The sequence below is a fragment of the Cervus canadensis genome, chromosome 2, assembly GCF_019320065.1.
Source record: "Cervus canadensis isolate Bull #8, Minnesota chromosome 2, ASM1932006v1, whole genome shotgun sequence".
NCBI classification, from domain to species: Eukaryota; Metazoa; Chordata; class Mammalia; order Artiodactyla; family Cervidae; genus Cervus; species Cervus canadensis.
In genome coordinates this window covers 79,387,012-79,410,527 of record NC_057387.1, presented here as the reverse complement: position 1 = coordinate 79,410,527, position 23,516 = coordinate 79,387,012, and the positions used below count along the sequence as shown (strand labels likewise).

The 23,516-nt window shown below is 35.5% G+C and overlaps 1 protein-coding gene across 6 annotated transcripts in view; it reads left to right on the top strand.

Annotated features, from left to right (window-relative positions):
- Positions 1-23,516, top strand: part of PATJ (PATJ crumbs cell polarity complex component) — a 361,174-nt gene that overhangs the window by 121,803 nt on the left and 215,855 nt on the right. For all 6 annotated transcript variants that reach the window (XM_043461136.1, XM_043461135.1, XM_043461132.1 and 3 more), the window contains exons 23-26: positions 5,688-5,759; positions 7,243-7,420; positions 13,060-13,170; positions 17,388-17,465. In XM_043461136.1, coding sequence (XP_043317071.1) covers positions 5,688-5,759; positions 7,243-7,420; positions 13,060-13,170; positions 17,388-17,465 — 439 coding nt within the window. The remainder of the gene's footprint in view (positions 1-5,687; positions 5,760-7,242; positions 7,421-13,059; positions 13,171-17,387; positions 17,466-23,516) is intronic.

Sequence of the window (23,516 nt, the reverse complement as noted above, 5' to 3'; positions counted from 1 at the left end):
GGAGTGGGTAGCCATTCCCTTCTCCAGGGGATCTTCCTGACCCAGGAATCAAATCAAGGTCTCCTGCATTGCGGAAAGATTCTTTACCAGCTGAACTACCAGGGAAGCCCTGTGTGTATAATAGGATGCAAATAAAAAGAAATACTTTCAGATATTGGATACTTTGTTATGACTAGTAGGAAGTGAAATATGAGACTGCGTGTCATAGCTGGGGAAAGGATTAAGTGAGTTAGTGTTATATTTTAAGTCCCCAACACTGCTTGGCATTTAGTGCCTTTTAAGTAAATGGTGAGTTTCTGATAGGTCTACCTTTGAGTTCCACTGCCAAAAATTATGTGTAAATTAAGAATATTGGTAGAAGACTAAGGGTAAAGGAGAGAATAAATACATGGACGTGAGAGAGGACTACTCTAGAATGTTTGACTTGGAAGGAAAAAGAAGTTTCCAAGGAGTTTATACTGTTGCAGCTGTGTCCACGCTGCAGGTGGAGACAAGTGTGAGAAACTAGGACAAGAGGCACAGGAGTATTACACTAATGCCTTTGGAAGTATAATTAGATATTTCGTTGCTAATGCAGGCTCTATACAAGGTCAAAAAAGGGAAAGGGCTAAGGAAGCAACTCACCCTTTATGAGTTGAACATTTGTTTCTTAACAAACGTCTTAAATGCGATTTTATGGAACAGTTTTCTTAATGTTGATAAATGTATAATGGTGGCTCAGATGGTAAAGAAAATACCTATAATGCAAGAGACTTGGGTGTGATTCCTGGGTCAGGAAGATCTCCTGGAGAAGGGAATGGCAACCCACTCCAGTATTCTTGCCTGGAGAATTCCATGGATAGAAGAGCCTGGTGGGCTATAGTCCCTGGGATCATAGAGTCGGATGCAACTGAGCAACTTTTACACACACACACACATATACATTCATTTTACCAACACTCCAATCAAGATATTAAACATTTCCATCCACCCAGAAAATTCTCTGCTCCTGACTTCTAATACTGTAAATTATTTTTTTCCATTCTAGAACTCATGTAAATCTTACAATAGGTACTTTTTTGTTATCTGGCTATTTACTGAGTACCATGTCTGTGTATTTTAAACTTTCATGTATAGTAATGACTAATTCTTTTTTTTTTCTTTCTGATATTCATTTATTTTCTTTTTTTTTCCATTTATTTTTATTAGTTGGAGGTTAATTACTTTACAATATTGTAGTGGTTTTTGCCATACATTGACATGAATCAGCCATGGATTTACACGTATTCCCCATCCCGATCCCCCCTCCCACCTCCCTCTCCATCCCATCCCTTTGGGTCTTCCCAGTGCACCCGCCCTGAGCACTTGTCTCATGCATCCAACCTGGGCTGGTGATCTGTTTCACCCTTGATAGTATACTTGTTTCAATGCTGTTCTCTCAGATCATCCCACCCTCGCCTTCTCCCATAGAGTCCAAAAGTCTGTTCTGTACATCTGTGTCTCTTTTTCTGCTTTGCACATAGGGTTATCGTTACCATCTTTTAAAATTCCATATATATATGTGTTAGTATACTGTACTGGTCTTTATCTTTCTGGCTTACTTCACTCTGTGTAATGGGCTCCAGTTTCATCCATCTCATTAGAACTGACTCAAATCATGGAAGCAACCTAGATGCCCATCAGCAGACGAATGGATAAGGAAGCTGTGGTACATATACACCATGGAATATTACTCAGCCATTAAAATGACTAATTCTTTATGTATACTGGTATCAGGTAATAATTTGCTTGTAACTTCAAGGCCATAGTGTAATATTTGTGTAACTAACCCTACTAGTTTGGAAAACATTAGTGCCTATTCTGCCTGGCTCCAGATGCTCGTATTCCCTCTAGTGTGTCACAGAAAATTGCCATAAAGAGTCTATATTTTAAAAGGAAAAAGAAATCTCAAGATAACTTAGCCACAATTGTAACTCTTTCTGCTTACATCATTTTGGGGTGCCGAGTTTGCTTGACCCTTATATGCCTTAGTATACAGAATTTTTATGTGAAAAAAATATATATTAAAAAGGAAAGGTCACCTTGGCTATCTGGATTCATCTGATTTTTGTATGACATAGAAAATTTTAATCTCAAAGACATTGTATATTATGATGAAGTTTTACTATTAATATCCACTTGTTCATTAATGGGGCACTTTATCTTTCCTCCCAAATCTGTAAAGAATGATAACTTTGGGCGTTTGTTAAAAAGGACTGAAATAAAAAGCATTATTTCTATTAGATGGTTAATTCGTTTAGAGGAAAAGTGGTTATAAAACTCTGATTAAATGTAAAAGGCAAAAGTTCAATTACTTTAAGATTTGAGATTCTAACTGATTGAGCTATTGACCATGTTTAATCAAAGTGCAAATTATAAAATTAGAGTTTAGAATTCTCTTGTGAAAGATTCAAGTACATTTGGGCAAATTTGCATCTTAACATGTGCAGTAAAAGTATTTTACTTTCTCCATTAAATTTTAATTTGGGTTAAAAGGTATATGCATTCATCAGTGTAAAGTGACTACATTATTTTGGATAGTTGCTCATCTCCTGTGACTTACTTTCTAAAACTAACCACACTATGGTTTTGAAAGTTTTATCTCATTTTAGGTATGAAATAATGTGAACAGAATATGTTCATCAATTTCCTAAAAAATAATAATATACTTTGAAAAAGTCTATCTAATGGAATAATTCTTTTGTTACAGATTTTCTTAAAGAAAACTAAAACTTTCCATATTTTAGATAACATTTTTCTCCCTTCACTTAATATTATATGTGCAAGTCAGCAGTTTAGGATATTTTTTATTTTATTTTTTTAAAAAGAAAAGCATATAGCCCATACCCATGTGAAAACTTGACTTCCATTCTATCTTAGCTAATTTTAAATTTAAGAATTTAATTCTTATAATGATATTATGCATGTGCCATAATAAAAATATGTACATTTTTTTCTTAATATATTTCATGAACTGTTTCTTACCCATACAATGTGTGAATTTTTTCCTTCACCCACCAACCAATTTTTTGATTCCTTGGACAATGTGTCCTACAATTCATTTCAGTTCTGACGTTAACTGCAGAGTTAGTGCAGCTCCCATAGGTTAAGGGCTCAGTCCCATAAGACTGTCCCAACTTCAGAAGCCAGGCACAGATTCCAGGTTGCCAATTTGACTTCTGACCAACTGACTATGAGTTGGGGATTCTCATATCACCTTCCTGAGGTTCAATAATTTGCTAGCATGGCTTATAGAACTTAAGAAAGTGCTTCACTATTACTGCTTTATTGTAAAGGATACGACTCCGGAATAGCCAAATGGAAGAGATACATAAGGCGAGGAAGGGAGTGTGTGGGATGCAAGAGCGTCCATGCTCTCTTGGGGCACATCACCCTCCCAGCACTTTAATGTCTTCTCCCACCTGCAGGCTCTCTCAACCCTGTTGTTCGGAGGTGGGGAGAGGTTTATGGAGGCTGCATTATGCAGGCGTGATTGATTACATCATTGGCCATTGGTGATTGTACTGACTTCTAGCCCCTTTCCAGAGGTGGGGGTGGGGTGGAAAGTTCTAACTCTAAATACATGGTTGTTTCAGAGAAGGAAATGACACCTCACTCCAGTGTTCTTGCCTGGAGAATCCCATGGACAGAGGAGCCTGGCGAGCTACTGTGTATACCTGAATATAAATTCAAGTGAAAAAATTTTAGGGAAATGCATATTGGTTGAGCCTCAGTTAAATGCCAGTAATATTTCATTTAATCCTTGTTACTATTATGGGATAATCAAAATATGAAAATTTATGTTATGATTACCACTGTCCAATGAACATATATTTACATGTGCAAAAAATAATAATATGACATGATAAAATGAAGGTTTAAGTTGGTGGAATCATGGGTATATCATTTAGTGATTGCATTCAGCTGCTTATAAATTGAACCTCCCTCTTCACTCCCGCAGCCCACCTCCCCCCCGCTGCCAACTGTTAGTGTGGCTTAACTCAACTGGGGCTTGATTTCTTTCATGTAAAAAAGTCCTGAGGAAGTCCTGTCAGGGTCTTGGACACCTTCTTCCTTTCTGCTGTGCTGTCATCAGTGTGTTGCTTTAGTCCTCATTGTGTCTTCATGATTTTAAAATGGATGTTCCATCGCCAATAATCACCTCTGCCTTCTAGGCAAGAAGGGAAAGAGCATAGAGCAAAAGGTTCCTGTCAGCTGATTCTCCCTCCACTTAATGAGTTTTCCTGCAGGTCTCATCCAAGGACTTTTGCTTCCTTGATGCTGCTCAGAGCTCTTGCACACAGTTACCGTTAGCTAAGAGGAAGTCCAGAAAACTTATTTTTTAAAGCTGAGCATAGTGCCACCTGGAGTAAAGGGGTGTTATATTGGTAAGGAAGATGGGAGAGAGGGCATTAGATAAGTAACCAGCAATTATCTGCCAAGTTGTTTTCCTTGAATTTTATGATGCTTTTAGTCATAAAAAGTAGAATGGCTAAGGCAAGAAAGTTGTCTGCAGTGGGTAAGAAGTTAGTGATCCTTAATGATCTCAGTTCTTTAACTGATTTTCAGATTGTTTAGATCCATTCACTTTCTTTTTTTCAATCATTCTTAAACCATTGTATCCTAGAAAATTGTAGAGTGACAAGTAGCTGGAGTTTCGTGCTTTTTATAGGGCTTATTTGAGAGTTCAGAGGAAGATGGAGCATTGAAACTCCATGCTGAAGAAAAGATCTGGATACTGTGGAGAGGTTGTGTAGTACATCTGAGCCTTCTCTGAGCCTCATGTGGAAAATATAGTAATATGACCTGCTGTGCTTACTTCACAGGGGTTTTTGTGAAAATGAGATGGAAGAAGTAGTACCTACATTTTTATATAGAGTAATATGATTGGCAGTATCACATATGTTATTTAATTTGGTGGTTCAAAGGCACATGCCTATTTTGTGATACAGGTTAGATTGGAGCTTAGAAATCCTGACTCCTCTTCCAGGTCATAGATTATAGTGCCTCTATCCTATTAGATAGCATTATTTTTATAACTACTCTATAATTCAGCATCCCACTAGGCAGTTCCATATTAACATAATTTGATGGGTGGAAGTATGACGGTGGTGAGAGGATTGTATTGTTTAACAAATCTTTCTGTTAACTGAAAAATGCTGTGGAAATACACAAAATATTCACAGAATACAAATGACTGGGACATTATTTAGGGTTAGAAAGACAAAAAAATCTAGAAAGAGCAATCATGTTTACTATTTAGTTATTTCACTTGTTTGTGTCAGGTTATACTAGATGGTTAGCTCATCAGTCTCACCAAGTTTTAAGAAATATATTTTATAATATTTAAATGTTGATAGAAAAACAAATGTAAAATCATACAAATGCAAACACAGATTTTTAGAAAATAGCATCTACAGTGTCACCAATTAAAGTGTTTATAATCAGTGATTTTCTGGTGCTGGATGGATATTTATTAATTTGAACATTTAAGCAATATATCTTCATATGGATAGTTAACTATTGATGTAAATATTTTTAAAGCTTAGAAATTAAGAACTTTTAAATTGCATATAGATTGTATAATATAAAACTTTTCAAGAACCTTTAATAATGAATGTGTTATAAGTTACATGTGTGTATGTTTTTTTTCCTTTCTTTCTCCTCAGTGAATTACCTGAGAGAGAAGAAGGTGAAGGAGAAGAAACTCCAAACTTCAGCCATTGGGGACCACCAAGAATGTATGTTGATAACATTATTGGCTTTCTCAATAGGACAGTGCAATTGGTTGCTCTTTTCTTCAATTTAATAGTGTCAGTCATTCTCTAATGATTGCCTCAGTTCACATGTACATTGGCCTAAACTGTAGCTGCATTTTGTCTTACCTAGAGGTTTTTAGCCAGGCAAAATGACTATAACCAATATTAGGAAAATCATTGTCATACTTTTTCAGAGACAGGAACTTACAGATGTCCATCTATGAGGGACTAAGTATACTTTCTCACTGTATCACTAAGCAAGGCAGGTAGGGCTGTCTTGAAGGTAGTAAAGCTCTTTTTCTCTTTTAAGCAAACAAGAGCAATAGTTGAGGCTTCTGTTACATAGCCCCCTCCTCCTCTTATGTTAGTCCAAGTTTATATCTTGTTTGCACTAACAGAGTGTGCTGGGCCCATCCTCCTGTGGATACTCTCATTGTTTTAGGTAGTAACCAGGGCTGTACTTTATGAAGATTATAGAAGTCTTCCATTAGCTGCTCTTTCTATCTTCACTCATTATTAATTCTATCATGCCACCCACATTGTTTTTTTTCTTGAACTTTTTGAGTTTTGGCTTAAAAACTCAGCTATTTTCTGAGCTACTTTTTGGAGTTAATAGGCCAATAGGCCATGTCTGTGCAGTTTGAATAAAATTCACAATATTTTGAGGGACAAGTTTTATTCCATACTTTATGAAAATGATGTGGAGGTAGGAAGAAAAGAAAACCTTTCCAGTCTCTGGAGCAATAAAATCTGTCCTCTGCTTAAAGAAACACAGGCTAGCCTGGCTGACTGGGAATAGCAGTATGGGCAGTGAGCGTGTCAGTGACAAGTTTATTTTATTCTGAAAGAAAGAAAGAAAGAAAGAAAGAGAGAGAGAGAGAAAGAGAAGTCACTCCGACATGTCCAACTCTTGGCAACCCCATGGGCTGTAGCCTACCATGCTCCTCCCTCCATGGGATTTTCCAGGCAAGAGTTCTGGAGTGGGTTACCATTTCCTTCTCCAATTCTGAGGGCCTGTGCTTTTTTGCCAAAATGATACATGTGACTTTCTTGATTTTTTTCACTCATTTGTTATTTCCTCAATTCATTCTTTGCTAATGTTACGTATGATGTAGATGAAAAGGACTCATCAAAAAATATATGGTGGTGGGAGATAGGGATATTAAGATCTAGCCAAATTTCTCAATATTAAGAGTTGTATTTGTTGTTTTAGAAATCATCTTCAGAATTTAAACTGTCACATATGCCATGAAATTGTTTCATAAGAATCTAACAGAATTTAATCTCATTCTATAGAAGTGATAGATTCTTACAATTTAGGAACTAGGTATAACTTCTATAACATTTGTGAAAATGTATTTATATAAAATGAGCCACAAGGATATACACGCTGAACTCAATGGCAATACAACAAATTACCTTGTTCATGAGTGAATTCTGTTTTCTTGTTTGTTTGTTTCTACAGCGTTGAGATTTTTAGAGAACCAGATGTATCTCTTGGTATTAGTATTGTTGGCGGACAAACTGTCATAAAACGTTTAAAGAATGGAGAGGAGCTTAAAGGAATATTTATTAAACAAGTTTTGGAAGACAGTCCAGCAGGAAAAACAAATGCTCTTAAAACTGGGGATAAAATACTTGAGGTAAATAATGTTAAATTTTTGTTTTTGTTTGAAATGTACTGTAAAACAGTAAATATGTGTATACCGTTGGTATATTTTATTCAGATGCCTTAGTTTGTAGGTTTACACAATTTTATGAGATTCTGAAGTTGAACTGTAGTAGTAGTGTTAGTTGCTCAGTCGTGTCCGACTCTTTGCGACCCCATGGACTGTAACCCGTCTGGCTCATCTGTCCATGGAATTCTCCAGGCAAGAATACTAGAGTAGGTTGCCATTCCTTTCTCCAGGGGATCTTCCTGACCCAGGAATTGAACCCAGATGTCCTGCATTGCAGGTGGACTCTTTACCGTTTGAGCCACTAGCAAAGCCCTTAAAATGATAAAACAAAAAGCATCAGCTGGCTGAAGAAACAATTTCACAAGTTGACAGAATGAGGCAGAATGTGGGCCTCATGCTTCTCCCACAGTCTTTAACAAACTTTGAATTGTGTGTGGCAGTGAGGTAGCTCTGCTGTCCTCCCAGAGTTGACCCTGAAAGTAGAAGACTGTTGGGGGAGGGGTGAACCCATCCTTCACACATAGCAGGCTTTGCAGAGTGGAGTTTTGAGGATACATCAAAGGCACTGAGAGGTCTAAATCTGATACATTTCTTTGCATTGGGTTTATTGGATGACACCATATTGAATATCTTTAACCCCAGAATCTGCTTGTCCTTGACTCATGGTTTATAATGCTAAACATCAGCTGTGGTGTTTTATCTCTGACAGAGTGAAAAGTGCTCTGGAGATCATGGATTGAAGTCTAGATTGTCCTGTTTGTTTTCTATTCTTTGACAAATTATGAAACATATTTTATTATCAGTTCCCAAACAAAACAGAAAAGAGATTTTAAAACTCATATAATCATTGTGAAGATTAAAGAATTGCATAAAACTGCTCTGTGTATACAAATTTGAGGTTATATTTATGTTTGTGAAATTGTAAAAAAAATTTCAAACACAGTGGAGATAAAGGAATGAAGAAAGTGAGCACAAATCCCTTCTCTTATGGTGTTTACATGATAGTGGGGGAGATAGACAATACACAAAATAAGTAATATATAGAAAGTTAGATTGTTATAAGTAGCTATGGAGAAAAATAACAGGGAGGAGAATAAGGAATGACAAGTGGTGATGGCAGCAGTTGCAATGAATAGATTTGTTATGGAGGATGATATTGGGACAAATACAGGAAATCACCAAGTGAACAATGTGGACACAGGAGGGAAGATGCCTCCAGACAAAGTGAACTGAAGTGCAAAGGCTCTGAGATGGGAGCTTGCCTGGATGTATTGAAGGAACAGAAAGAGGTCTAGCACTGCTAATATAGGTAGAGTGAACAAGAGAGAAATTGAAAGAGAAAAGGTAATGGGAAGCCACATCATGTAGACCTCAGAAGGTTGTCTACTCTGAATGCGTGAGAATCCATCAGAGAATTATGAACGCATACATATTTTTTAAAAGGCTTATTCTGGCTTCTGGGGCAGGTGTGGTTTCTTTTATTTGGCATTTGTGTGGTACATTGTTTTTGTTTTGTTTTTTTCATTTTCATACTTATTTGTGATTTTGTTTTAGTTGTATTTTTTAAGCAACATATAACTGGATTTTGCTTTTTTAAAATCTAAATTGATAATATTCATCTAATAAATCATTTATTTTTAATTTTATTTCTGATACATATGAACTTAGAACAAAATACAAAAGATAATGTTTAAAAATTAGCTTTTTTCCTTTATATAGTGAAGTAATTTTAGATTCATAGGAAATTGCAAAGAAATGTATGAGAAAGTCCCATGTACTGTCTTCACTTAGCCTCACCCAATGTTAACATCGTGTTACATGACTACAGTAAAAGCAAAAACAAAATGCTAATATTGGCACAATTCACAGACCTTAGTCAGATTTCACCAGTATTTTCACACACGTGTATGTATGTGTTTATAGCTCTACACAATTTTATCACATGTGTAACCTTGCATAACTCCCACAGCAATCAAGAAACTCAATTGAATCATCCCCACAAGACTCCTTGTCTGACCCCTCAATAGCCACTCCTCTCCACTTCCCCCATCTCTAGCCTCTGGCCACCACTTTTCTGGTTTTCCGTATTTATAGTTTGTTATTTCACAGTTGTCACATAAATGGAATTATGCATTCTGTTTCTTTTTGAGATTCTCTCTCTACTCAGTGCAATTTCTTTGAAGTTCTTACAGTTTGTCAGTAGTTCATCCCTTTTTATGAATGAGTGGCATTCCATGGTATGGAGGTACCACAGTTTAACCATTCACCCATAGAAAGATGTTTGGGTGGTTTCCAGTTCTTGGTCATTATGAATAAGCCTTATAAACATTGGTATATAAGTTTCTGAGTGAAAATAAGTGTCCATTTCTTTGGGCTACATGCCCGAGAGTGTAATTGCTGGGTTGTATGTCAAGTTCCTTTCTTAGTGTTAAGAAACTGTCAAACTGTTTTCTAGAATGGCTGCACCATTTTGTATTTCCACAAGCAGTTATGAGTGATCCAGTTTCTCTGCATCCTCACCAGGGTTTGATGTTGTCATCTGTTTTTCATTTTAGCCATTCTGGATAGGTACATAGTGATATCGTTGTTGTTTTAATTTGTAGTTCCCTAACTTTTCATGTGCTTAATTGCCATCTGATACCCTCTTTGGTGTAATGTTTGTTCAAGTCTTTTGTCTTTTTTCTAATTGAATTGTTCATTTTTTCTTACCTTTTTGAATTTTTTCTCATCTTTCTCTGCTGTCAGTGAATAAAAAGTATTCTCTCATCTAATCCATCATCACTTTTACACATACTAATAAAAACCCATTGTTTTATCTCAGATTTAATAATTTATATTTCTTCAGATTCACAACAGACCCGAGATGTTACACTCTAATATATATTCTGTGAAGCATAATGAGTCATTTGTTTACTTTTTCTATGAAAAGCATTAGTTGTTTTGTTAGTGAAGTTTAATACTCATTTCTGTCTTGAAGTAATTGCACAAAATGTTTAGGTCCGCATAAAGAGCTTTTTTAACGAGAACGTTTAAATTATTATTATTATTTTTTTTACAAAACAGACTTTTCTTTTTTATTTATTTATTTCCATTTATTTTTTATTAGTTGGAGGCTAATTACTTTACAATATTGTAGTAGTTTTTGCCATACATTGACATGAATCAGCCATGGATTTACATGTGTTCCCCATCCCGATCCCCCCTCCCACCTCCCTCTCCACCCGATCCCTCTGGGTCTTCCCAGTGCACCAGCCCCGAGCACTGTCTCATGCATCCAGCCTGGGCTGGTCGTCTGTTTCACCCTTGATAATATACGTTTCGATGCTGTTCTCTCAAAACATCCCACCCTTGCCTTCTCCCACAGAGTCCAAAAGTCTGTTCTGTACATCTGTGTCTCTTTTTCTGTTTTGCATATGGGGTTATCATTACCATCTTTCTAAATTCCATATGTATGCGTTAGTATACTGTATTGGTCTGAGAATGTTTAAAATAAATTAACTGGGTCTTCATCTATGTGAATGGACATTTTTTTAGGTTATAATTTTAAAGTTGAGAAAGACTAAGATTATTTTTCTGTTGTAATATGACAGAATTCTAACTTTTTCCTCACTTCTCAGCTTTAGTGATTCCCATTTAACACTGTATAATCTCTGTCAGGGGAAAAAAGCTGATTATTACTGAAGAGGATGTAGTTCTCATGTAGCCTCTACTTTTCTTACTGTTGAATGTTTCAGGGATCAGGTTTTTCAAAAGAAGCTTCATCAAACTGTAGTGACAACTTTTAATTGTCACTGTAAATTTTTTCTATTTTTTTCACTTATTATTATTCATATCCTTCCTCAATTCAGATGGGAAAAAAGCTTTCACAGCATTAAAATCTTCATGGATGCCTATTAGAATAAGAAGCCAGAGTTCTTGCCATGGCCTTCTGGAGTTTACATGGGGTGGCTTCAGCTGCCTCCCTGACATCACCTCTTTGTCCTCTCTCCTCTTTCTCTGCTCTTTAGACTCACCTCCGTTTAAATCACAGGGCTCCCATCTCCTACCTCCGTGCTGTCGCTTCTCTGTCCCTCCGCTTCTGGCGTGCTCATGTTCTTCCTCACTCTGCTCAGAGGCAGTAACATCATCCTATCACTCCTGTGCATGTGCTTCCAACTCCTTTGATCTTCTTTCCTTTCATTGAACTTTTCTGGGACAACCACATCCTAGTTAAGTGCAATTGTTTGCTTATTTTGTGATCTCGTTCTTGATTTGGACCAACAAAGTTATACCAACAAACAAGAAATTGTGACACTCTAAAGCCTTTGGAATTAAACGTTGTAAAATAGCAAAAAAAAAAAAAAAAAAAAAAAAGCCGAGAAACAAACAAACAAAAAACCCCACGCATACTGTCTGGTCTCATTTTAAATTCATGACAGCTCCCTCAAGTGGGTCTTTGATTCTGTCCTGCTGTCCTGTATTTAACAAGTTGTTTGATTCTTCTAGGTATAGTTACTTCAGACCTCCTGTGCTTCCTTCCTTAGTCTTAATGTCAGTTGAAGGTACTTTTTTCTTATTTCATTGAGAAAAGAGGAGAAGTCGAAAGGGACCTTCCCCTTGCTCCTTCTACATCCTTTTTTCTACCTGTGCTTGTTGCAACAAATGAACTATTTGTGTTTCTGCTGTCTAGAGTCTGTCTAGCTTGTGCAGAAGTCATTCCATCTTCACTCTCCAAGGGTTTGCTTCTGCAGTCATCACTCTTCTTTACCTTCATTTTTCCTCTCCTCTGCATCATCATTATTGTAGTATATCTCATCTTAAAAAAAAAACAAAAACCAACCTTAATTCCACTGCATCTACCTTCCTATTTCTTTGATCCCCTTGTGGCAAAACAATATTCACAAATTGTCATTATCCTCTGACTGTATACCACCTAAACTTTTACCAAGGCTTCCTTACATTATGAGTTTGAAGAGTTTGTTCTGTTAAATAAGTACACTTGATAAATAGAATGTTCTTTGAGACTATGGGCATGTTCACAAGTTATGCTTTCTCAGATTTGTATAATGAGATGTTTACACTTTACCCAAATTTATTGAACGTGAAACTCTTTTAGTAAAAGAACCCATGGGTATTTTCATACTTCTTTTTTGAACATAATTTGAGAAATGTTCAATTACTCAATTTGATAATGGGCAATTTGCTTAAAATACCTTTCTTCTTAGTTTAATTGAGAGAAGATGAGTCCAAAGAGATCCCCAGCCCTTACCCCCATTCAGAATTGTGTCCTCTAATAGTGGCAGAGTTGACATTATAAGCTCGGAAGCTTCTTAAGGTTCTGTTATTGCTTAAGCTATTTTTGCATAATTATTTTTAACCTCAGCCATTATTATTAAGATATTTTTCTTATTTACTTTTCTTGAAGGTAAGATGTTAATTTTCTTAAACATGGTCTCCTAAGACAGCAAAGCTTTTTATGTGCCAGTCATATTTTTTTCTAGCTGTTGTCTAATTCATTCAACTCTGGCTGTTCTCATAACTAGATAATATGCATGAACTTGAATTAACTTATCCACAAGATCTGCTCCTTTGCTAACTGAAATAAATTACTTCTGTGTTTTTAGGTGTCTGGAGTAGATTTGCAGAATGCTTCGCACAGAGAAGCAGTTGAGGCCATTAAGAATGCAGGAAACCCTGTGGTGTTCGTCGTTCAGAGCTTGTCATCGACTCCAAGAGTAAGCTTTAGTTTACATATTCAAAAAGTTTAAAAATAGTCTCTAGATCTGTGGATCAAGCTTTTGCCTCCAAGTGTTAATATTTTCCAACATATTTTTTACTGTTATTCTACTATTACTTGAAGTTAGCTTTGTAAAAATTTAATTATTAGCTTCAGTTTTCCCTTTTTTCTCTGATTTCAATCTCCTGGTCAAATTTGAGTTATTCGAATATACAATGGAGTCCAACAGACCTATTTTTGATTCCTTAATTCCCTATTTACCAGTTTTGCTAATTTGGAAGCAAGTTACTTAACCCTTCTGAACTAGTTACTTTGTCTATAAAACACTTCCAACACAGAGTAGGTCGGTTATAAAAACATTCTAGAGGGACTATCAAATGGTCTGTGTATCTATTATAGCGTGTAAAAATTCAAACATGTTGCACTGTATGTTCTGTTGGAGATTCTGAATTTACAAAGAGCAGTATTTCATCATAGAGTTTTTTCCGGTAATAAACTATCCATTTGGTATGGAATTAGAACTCTGATACACAGATGTCAGTGACAGGATGTGTATTTTATATTGCAGTATGAGGCAGAAATGTCACCAGTAAGTCCTGCAATATTTATTTTTCTATATTTTATAATGGAAGACAGCTGTTCAAAACATAGGCATTTCTGAACAGTAGAAAAATTCTGCATAGTTTTTAAAAATATGCTTTTTAGTCCTCTAAAATGCAGTGCCTTTCAACCTTTTTTTATATCAAGGCATACAGAAAATATTTGTTTAACATACTGGGTAAACAGATGTCTGGCTGTCCCAGGGGCGGGGGGCATCAAGTGTATTTTTTGCATGCTTATAGCCTGCCCATACCCAGTGGGCTGCAGCCTCACCCCATATGGTCAGCTCTACTGTGCACTGTACTTGGAGCAAGGTCCCTTCCAGACTTAATGCTACATTTATACCATCAAGACTAATTGAGAGAGGGAAGCAGAATAAAGTCTTCACATTTTTAAATGCAGTTTGAAATTCTAGATTTACTGGAATCCACCCTTAAACTCTTATGATATTGAGAAAGTTGTTGAGGCCATCACTTTTGTTTCTGGAGACTGAATTTAATAGGAATATTGGCCAGATTTTCCCTGCCAAATGACACTTCCAGAGAAGCAGTTCTGAGCTAGAATGAGCCAATCAAATTATACATTTATACGACCACTTGTGAATGCTTCGCCAAAAAATATTCAAAACATTTTATTAGGTTATAAGGTCAGCCATAAAGGCCAAGCTTTTAATCTAGTCTTTGTTGGTGAGCTGTGGTGGAAGTTTTCATTTGAGTGACCAGTATAATATCTTTCAACTGCTCAAAAAAAAAAAAAAAATGTCTTCAGCTTTATTACATGCCCAAGTCACTTATCCCTCAGGCAGCATCACAGAGTGTCACCTTCGTTGAACACTGAACTGTCTGTGGTTCTAGCCAAAGAATGGTGATGATATTAATGTCCATTCCTTGTTCCATTTTTTCAGCACAAAGTTGATTCCACCTGAATAAGGCAATGAAAGGAATCAAGCTTCATATCTTTGTATCTTCGGCTTACTTATTCTTACAATTATTATTGGTCATCACAGAAATAGAAAATATAGCCAAATTCTTAATCATTTTTGATCAGTTTAATTAAACTTTGAAATGTTCTTCAAAATTCCCAAGAAAGTCATTTCTTAATGTTTGGCCATCAAGGTCCTATGTCTAAATGTGCCTAGAAAAAGAGAGTGTTAGTCGCTCAGCTGTGACTTTGAAACCTCATGGATTGTAGCTTGCCAGGATCCTCCCTCCATGGAATTCTCCAGGCCAAGATACTGGAGTGGGTAGCCTTTCCCTTCTCCAGGGGATCTTCCCAACCCAGAGATCGAACCTGGGTCTCCTGCATTACAGGTGGTTTCTTTACCATCTGAGCCATCAGTGAAACCTTCATGAAAATTCTCATCAACATGATGGATTGAGTGGTGGTGTTTATGTTTGCACTTTTTTTTTAAGTTTTAATTTTTTTTAATATTTGTGCTTTTAAAAGGTGCTTTAGGAGGATTGGCAACACATTACCTTTTTAAGCGTTTTCTCCTAAATTTCTCAACTACATTTTTAGCATGCTAGAAAGAAATGTGTATATTCACTTAGATTTACTTGGTATATGCTTATTTGAGAGCAGAATTCATGATCTGTACTGTATACCTCTATAGAAAGTTTTTATGCCAAAGTAAGTTTTTCTACTTATAATTGCATTTCACAGTCCATTAAGGTTTTCTGTATATATCCAAAACCAAACCCTTTTAAAATTGGTATCATCCTTTCAGGTCACTAAATTTATTATCATGTGTTGTTTTCTTTTTTTCTGTCTTCCATTTGTATTTCCCTAATATCTTTACTTCATAATGGCATCTAAATTTTTTTGGACATGTTCATTTTGTGTATTAGTCATATAGAAATATATTTTTTACTTTCATAAGAAACATGTGCTCTCCTACTTTTGATAAAGATGTGGTCTTTTTTGGTGGGCCATTTGTCTTCCAAAGTTTGCTAATGACATGTGTAGAGAATAATATTTCTCTGCTATTTGACAAACAAAGAGTGTAAACCTTATGAATGGCAGCTAACTTTTATCCCATTTCAAAGCTTCCACCAGTTAACTTTAGCTGGTTTTTCCATGGGAGAAAGTAGGTCCAGTATAGGCAGGTGTTATGACTTTGTAGGGAGACAAAGTGTTTTAAATTCTTCAGAATTAGAAACATATACCTGTAGATCCACTGGTTTTTGAACTCTGACTCAGGTTGTCCTATGTTTTAAATAGAGAAATAAATATTAAGCACAGTGTCTATTCACATAAGAAGCCACAGGTATATATTGATTTATCACTACTGTTGCTTTTTACTTAAGAGAAACATTTCTGAGGTGGTCTCATTTATTCCAAAATTAATTTATTCTTTTAGACTCTAAAAGTAGAGAAGAATTAATCATCAATTGCCTTTTTTGAGAAAAGTGCTTTTTTTTTGGTTTTGTTTTTTAAATTATCACTAGGGAGGCAGTTACTTTAATTTTCTGAGTAAGGAGATTTATTTTTCCTTTTAATCTGCATGTCTGTCATCAGATTTTATGCCAATTACTTGTGTTAGCTATTTGAGGAGCCTTTAAAATAATCACTAACAATTTTGTATTTTCTTAAGATATTTTACAGGTAGTTTTACAAAAAGAAATGAGTCAAAAAGTAATCTGTGCTGTTGGCACCATTAAGAATTAAAATCATTTCTATGAAATTGAACTGTTTGATTCATTTATAAGCATTTATTGAACACTACTATGTAGTGCTTTTTCTGAGCATCAGGGTTATAGTGATAAATAACCCTAAATTCCAGCTCTAATTGAGCTAATTATCCAGGGGTGTAAATAGCTTTGTATAATTTATCTATATGCTAACAGTGATGGTTAAATATTTATTGAATGTACACAGTGCACTAGATACCATACCTGAACTGTATGAAGTTATTACATAAGAATGATTACTGCAACACTGTAGGAGAGAAGATTGTACATGAAGTGTGTAAAATCCCATGAAAAGAATGACTGACAGCAAGAAATGTTATTTATCCATGAAAAGAAACATATCATAATCATTCCAGGTGACAGGATTTACAGTTCATTAAGTAAAAAAGAAAAAGTAATATTTACAGAGGCATCCATTTTTTACATTAAGAAAAGTAAAATCAAAGCCTCAAATAAGTGGGCTGAAGTGATATCACTTCAGTGTTAGCTACCCTTGGTGACTGGAATAAACATGTACAATAACCTTAAAAAAAAGAAAAAAAAAAACAACCCAAAAAACCCCCAAAGCTTGAGCTGGAGTACACTGATGAATAAGGTAGATCAGTGAAATAAATGTTACATCCAGCATTATAGGAACTAACTTTCTGGATCTAATTCACAAGCCTGTGAATTTATTGTCCCTTGATGCCGCACACAAGCGCACACACATGCAGGCATGCGCGTTTGGATTATATAACTTGTTAGATTTCCCAAGTTGTGTTGTTTGCCTTAACTATACTTCTCATATTTGTACTTTTTAGGTGAAGTTAGAGATATAGTTAAGTAGGATTTTAACTATTTTTTAAAAAAATATGCATGGAGCAATGTAATGATTGTGACATTTAAATTCTTTCTCTCTCTCTCTTCCTCACCTTTGTGGTGGCAGGTCATACCTACTGTGCATAACAAGGCCAAAAAAGTCACTAATAACCAGGACCAAGACACCCAAGAAAAAAAAGAAAAGGTAACCTAATCTCTTAAACTTTTAAAAATGTTTTTGGTATCTTTTTGCATATCTGAGCTGCAATTAATAAGTGTTTTTTTGGATGAGTATCTGAGCATAAGTATGGTAGGTTTAGGACTCTCCTGGTGGCTCAAACGTAAAGAATCTGCCTGCAGGAGACCCAGGTTCGATCCCTGGGTTGGGAAGATCCCCTGGCGAAGGGAGTGGCAACCCACACCAATATTGTTGCCTGGAGAATTCCGTGGACACAGGAGCCTGGTGGGCTACAGGCCATAGGTTTGCAAAGAGTCAGACACGACTGAACAACTTTAAGTTCACTTCACGGTAGTTATATCTCCCTCCTGTGAACGTATCTAATTCTGGCCTGAATGAAGACCTAGTGAAGTACAGGTATAAGATGTCATGAAGCCATTATCAGCCATTATCATCTTTTTCTAAATCCCAAGATGTTAAGTTGAATTTCTATTGTTTAGTATTAAGTTTCTTTTTTTAGCTTTCAAATGATTTATTTTTATTAAAAATGTATTTTTAATTTCCATACAAATATTAAAAAAAAACTTATTGTTGTTATTTTCAAACCTATTTCAGTTATAACCACAAATTGTATTTTATATAATATCTTGTACCTTGCACATTGGTTGAGACTTTTTTTTATGGCTTAGCACATAGGTATTATAAATGTATATTTGTGATTTAAAAGAATAGCTATTATCTAGTTACAGATTTTTATACAGAGTTATTAGGGCAAACTAACTAACTGGGTTATTCAGGTATTCTATATAGTTACTGATTTTTTTGATCAGAGTGACTCATCTTCCATTTTGATGGTTAAATTAATCTACTTTTTATGTAGTTTTTCAGTTTTTATTTTATATTTTTCAAGATAATTTATTAGGTTAAATTAAAAAATTTAATATCCTCATAGGGATATAATTGACCCTTACATTGATATGTGGCCTTACTAAGTAGGCTCAAAGAAGGGAGATGATCTATCTCATAATTGCTCTTCTTCTGCATTGCCCAGAATGCTGCCGGCCACCTATTAGGCATACAATGCATATTTATTGCTTGAATAAAGAATCTTAAAAACAGAACAAAACTAAATCTCTGGTTTTAGATCACTAGGGATTGGCACATGCCCTCTGGGGATTTGCCTTCTGATTTGGAATTTATGGTTGTTTTTGGCCTCAGTTACAAAAATGTAGTTTTGAATTTTTATCTGTGATTTATATATATGTATATGTGTGTGTGTATATATTTTTAAAGAAGGGCTTCTCAGAATATTTAGTCTTTTTGCTGGAATTGTGTTGATTCAAATGTTGTTTCAAATATCTGAACATTAATCAAATGTTTATTGGAAACCTATAGTGTTACAGTCACTGTGCTATAGTTGGTGGATATAACATCAAAAAGGAAACAGACAACAGGCTGTGGAGACATGGACAATAAACACACAGATGAATATAAAGTGGTTACTGATTTAAATACTTTGGGGAACAAGGTAATTAGTTGACTAAGGAAAATTCCACATGAGATTTCATGAAGTAAAAAGATAAATGTGTGATACTTATCAACTTTGGTGCATTAAATCAAATTGAATTTCAATAGATAGCAAGGATATTTGCATTCAAATTTTTAAAAAAATCCAGTAAGAGCCTAGTAAAACCAAAAGTCAATGTATAATAAGTCTACCCTGCTGAATTTCTTAGCATGGAGAAGAAGTCATCACTAAGTTAACATGGAAATAGTTAACATTGCAACCATAAACCCCAAATCAGAAGGTTAAGTGGAACACAGGAAAATGATTTTTGTCCTGACAGCATTTGCCAATACCTGGTGACCTAAAGCCAGAGATGTTTGTTTTGTTTTTAGTTTATTTATTCAATAAATATATATTGTGTGTCTGTTAGGCACCAGGCAGTGTTCTGGGCCTTATGGGAAGATGATAGTTAGCCATGTTGGTGAATCTTTGGAGAATTCAGAGGTGATTATTGTCCCCAGTGGACAGAGGAGCCTGGTGGGCTACATTCCATGGGGGTCGCAAAGAGTCAGACATGACTGAGTACAGCACAACAATATATTATTGCCCCAGTGCACTCCCACTTGTGAGTCAGTTGATCATATGAGAATCTACATCTCCATTACAGGATGATGTTTCAGTGGTTACAGGATGTCCTTTACTATACTACTCTTCTCTGTAATTATAGCTTGTGTACAAAGCATTATTCTACACCCTGGAATGACAGATCACCTTCACTCCAAGAAGTGCATGTATGAATGTGATATGTAGTGAAATAACTAGAAGTGTAATTGGTATGATAGAAATATGCCCAGAGTACTAGGGGAGACTTTCCCAAAGATGGGAAGTCATATGATGACTTAACTATCTCTTTCACAGTTATTATTGATAGAAATACTTCCTTTTAGGCATTTTTTTCTCCTTAATACAAAAGCAGTCATGTTCTCTAGAATTCCTGACAGTCAGAAAGGAGACAATAAAAATCACTTGAAACTCTATTAGTAGAGGTGTAGGTTAGAAATAAAAATTTTGGCTTGACATTATTCACATTAAAAATATAGGGGAAGAAAGTGACTGAAAAACTAAAAAAAAAAAAAAAAAATCAACAAGCAGGTCTTGAATAAATCTCTAGTTTTTTCTTATTTTGTTTTATTTCAGTTCAATATTTTCTGACTTATATCATAGAGAATGTGAAACATCAGACTTCATAGAAATGCTATTATCGGCTGTAGGTTCATAACTCTTTGGTATTTTCTTTCTAAATTTTCTTCAGTATTATTTCATATGTTTTCTTTCTTTTAAGGAAATTGCGGACACTCTTCACAACTGGGAGATTTCATTAATAGAGAAGTAGTCGTCTGTAGTTAGTTATTTTCATTTTCTTTTTGTGTATTACCCAAATGAAAATGCTTTTTCCCACTAAACATAGTAATCCTTAAAAGTATGGTTACATTAACCTTATAAAATATATCTATCCCAAATAAGTATATTTTTTTATATGTGAAATATACTTCAATAAGGTTGCTGTTAAGGCTTGCATCTATTCCAAGTGGAAAATCTGGATTTGTCAGACTGGAACTAAGAGGAACCTCATGAAGGCATTTGCAAAGATCAGAGTGATCTCTTGTGACCCTCTTGATGACACTTAGAGTATTATAGGATGCATGCTGTCTGATTATTCTTAACAGCAACAAGTAAAACAGCATCTATCAGTGATACTCTACATTGTGCTAATCTTTAGGACTGGCTGATAATTCTCATGGCTAATGTGTAAGCAGTTGTGATACACACATGCACAGCATGTGGGCGTGTGGATCTCATGCAACATTAGTATCAATGTTTTTACTATCTTATATATTTTTGTTTTATATTCCACACCAGTGAGATCAAGGAGATCAGAGAGAAGGTATAAGTGTTTCTAATTAAAATTACCAAATCTTTTTGACTTTGTGAATTTAGATTCGAATATAAAAATGCTTCTGAGTTGTTTCTATGAAAAGGGATTTCTTAAAAGACTGGCACAAATGCTTCTTAGTCTCTAACCAATCAGAAAGAGAGACTTTAAAAAACTGAGTTTTTAATACCCCTAAAGCCAGGAGAATATTTCATGCTCACAATGAGGTAAGAGTCTTTCTCCATTTCAGATACACAGAGGACTTTCAGCTTTTGTCCTGCAACTTTAGCCATGTGTCGGCCATTTCAGATACACAGAGGACTTTCAGCTTTTGTCCTGCAACTTTAGCCATGTGTCGGATGTAGACACAAAAATGCAAAAACACTGGTCTGTGTGGCAAAAAGCTGTTCTTTACGTTGGAACCAAGACATGTTCTTGTACAAAAATACAATCAGGCAAACAATCTAATGAACATGTTTGCTGTTTTCTCTCAATCAAGAGAGAGTAGATGCCCAAATAACCAATATGTAATAGATCCTCATCATTCCAACAAATATCACTAAATTGCCAGATCATAAAACCAGATTCCACTGATTACTTCTACTAATGGTGAATAATTAACAGCTGAAGTACAAATTAGAACCAAACTTAGCTTAACATTAGAAACAACAACAACAACAAAATAGAACTGAAAATTAAAAAATGGAAAAACAGTTAAAAAGACAAAGTTCTTTTGCCACTGGGGATTTACCGTCGGAACCAGGAAATCATGTGTATGGGCTTAAACAGCTTGTGGGATTGTGTATCTCAGGCATCACAGTTCATTGGTTCTGGGCGATGAGTATACTTGAACATCTCAGTGGGGCCTCCAAGACTGACTAATAAAATTAAAGAAAAGAAACTTGACCTTTGAAATTATGCAGAATGTAACAGTGTCAGATGTTTATTAAAATCACTAACATGGGAACCAAAAAGGTAGTTGTCCTGGTTCAGAGAGAATTGGAGAGAGTATTTATGTTTGCTGAAAAAAATGTTTAAATAAGATTAAAATTTAGACACTAAACTAGTTAATGTTTTATAAGGCAACACAACTGTAATAATTTGTTAAAATAACTTTACATTTCTATAAGAAATCTAAATGCTCTTTTTAAAAAATTTATTTATTTATTTATTTGGCTGCACTGGGTCTTTGTTGCAATTCATGAGCTCTTGGTTGCTGCACATGGGATTTCCCTAGTTGTGGCAAAAGGGGGTTCCTCTCTGGTGGCAGGGCATGGCCTTCTCATTGTGGTGGCCTCTCCTGTTGTGGAGCATGAGCTCTAGGGTACGGGTTTCAGCAGCTGTTGTGCGCACCCAGCAGTCGTGGCGCGCAGGCTCAGTTTTCCCACGGCATGTAGGATCATGGACCACAGATTGAACCCATGTTCCCTGCATCGCAAGGTGGGTTCTTAACCTTGGACCATCAGCGAAGTCCTTAATATGCAATGCTCTTGAACAAGATGTTTTGTGTTATTGTCATTTTTCTAAATGTTAATGTCAGAGAACTGAAACAACATGAATGACAACCAGTTATTTACTCATTCAGCAAACAGTTAAGGACACTGTTTCCAGAGCTGAGGATGTCCTGTAGTCTGTGTTTTTCTCTACCCTCACAGAAGTTCTGTCCACCTGGCCCTCCCTTGCATGCCTTGCTCCAGCCTTCGTTGCCACAGTGAGAGCCTGGACCTGCCTACACTCTTCTCCCATATGTGGTAGAAAGATGCTGGACATCTGGCAACCCACATTCATACCATGGGGAGCCCAGAATATGCTTATCCTACATTCTTTGTGAGCGTGTTGGTAGAAGTTAAATAAATAGGTCATAAAAACAACTGCCCCTTAAATATACTTTTTTAAAGTGCTATTAAAGAGAATTCATATCTTTTACTACTATTTTAAAAGCTAGCTCTCCTTGTCCTTAGCTTTGTCTTTCACTTAGAATGACCTTTGATTAGATGCTATCCTGAATAAATTTGAGTGTGTGTTTTTCCTTCTGGATGCCAAATAGTGTTTTCTATTTTGGAGGAATTTATTACATGTCTGCTTTCTGTAATGGACCAGTCATTGTCCATTTACTGAAGTGTATCCTGCCATTAGTGGCTTTGTCCTATAAAGCGTAATTGATTGTGCTTTATTGAAATCCTGTAGCAAAACAAATCTTAATTCAGTTATTTTGGCATCTGTGGGGAGCTTGGGTATATCAGCTCCTATTCTTTCCAGCAGCTTGGATCTCTCCGTAGTTTGGTATGTTTTATTTTTCCCAGCATTTAAGAAAAGGTCTGCATTGTATACAGGTAATATGATCATAAAGTCTACTTTAATTAAGCCTCTTTAAACCAAATATTGATGTACTGTACTGTATCATTTGGTGTGTAAATTTAAAGACTACGTATACAGAAATACAAAAGATATTCATCGTAAAACATTCTCTCTCTTTTTAAAACATTGAAATGTGTGTTAATTATTTACAAATTATAGATGAATACCTCTTCAGTTAGAAAATCTTGGTATTTCAAGTACTTTATAAAGAATGAAATCTGTACCTTTTATAATTGAATAAAAAGTTGAAATAATCATAAGATTAACGCATTGGGTCATT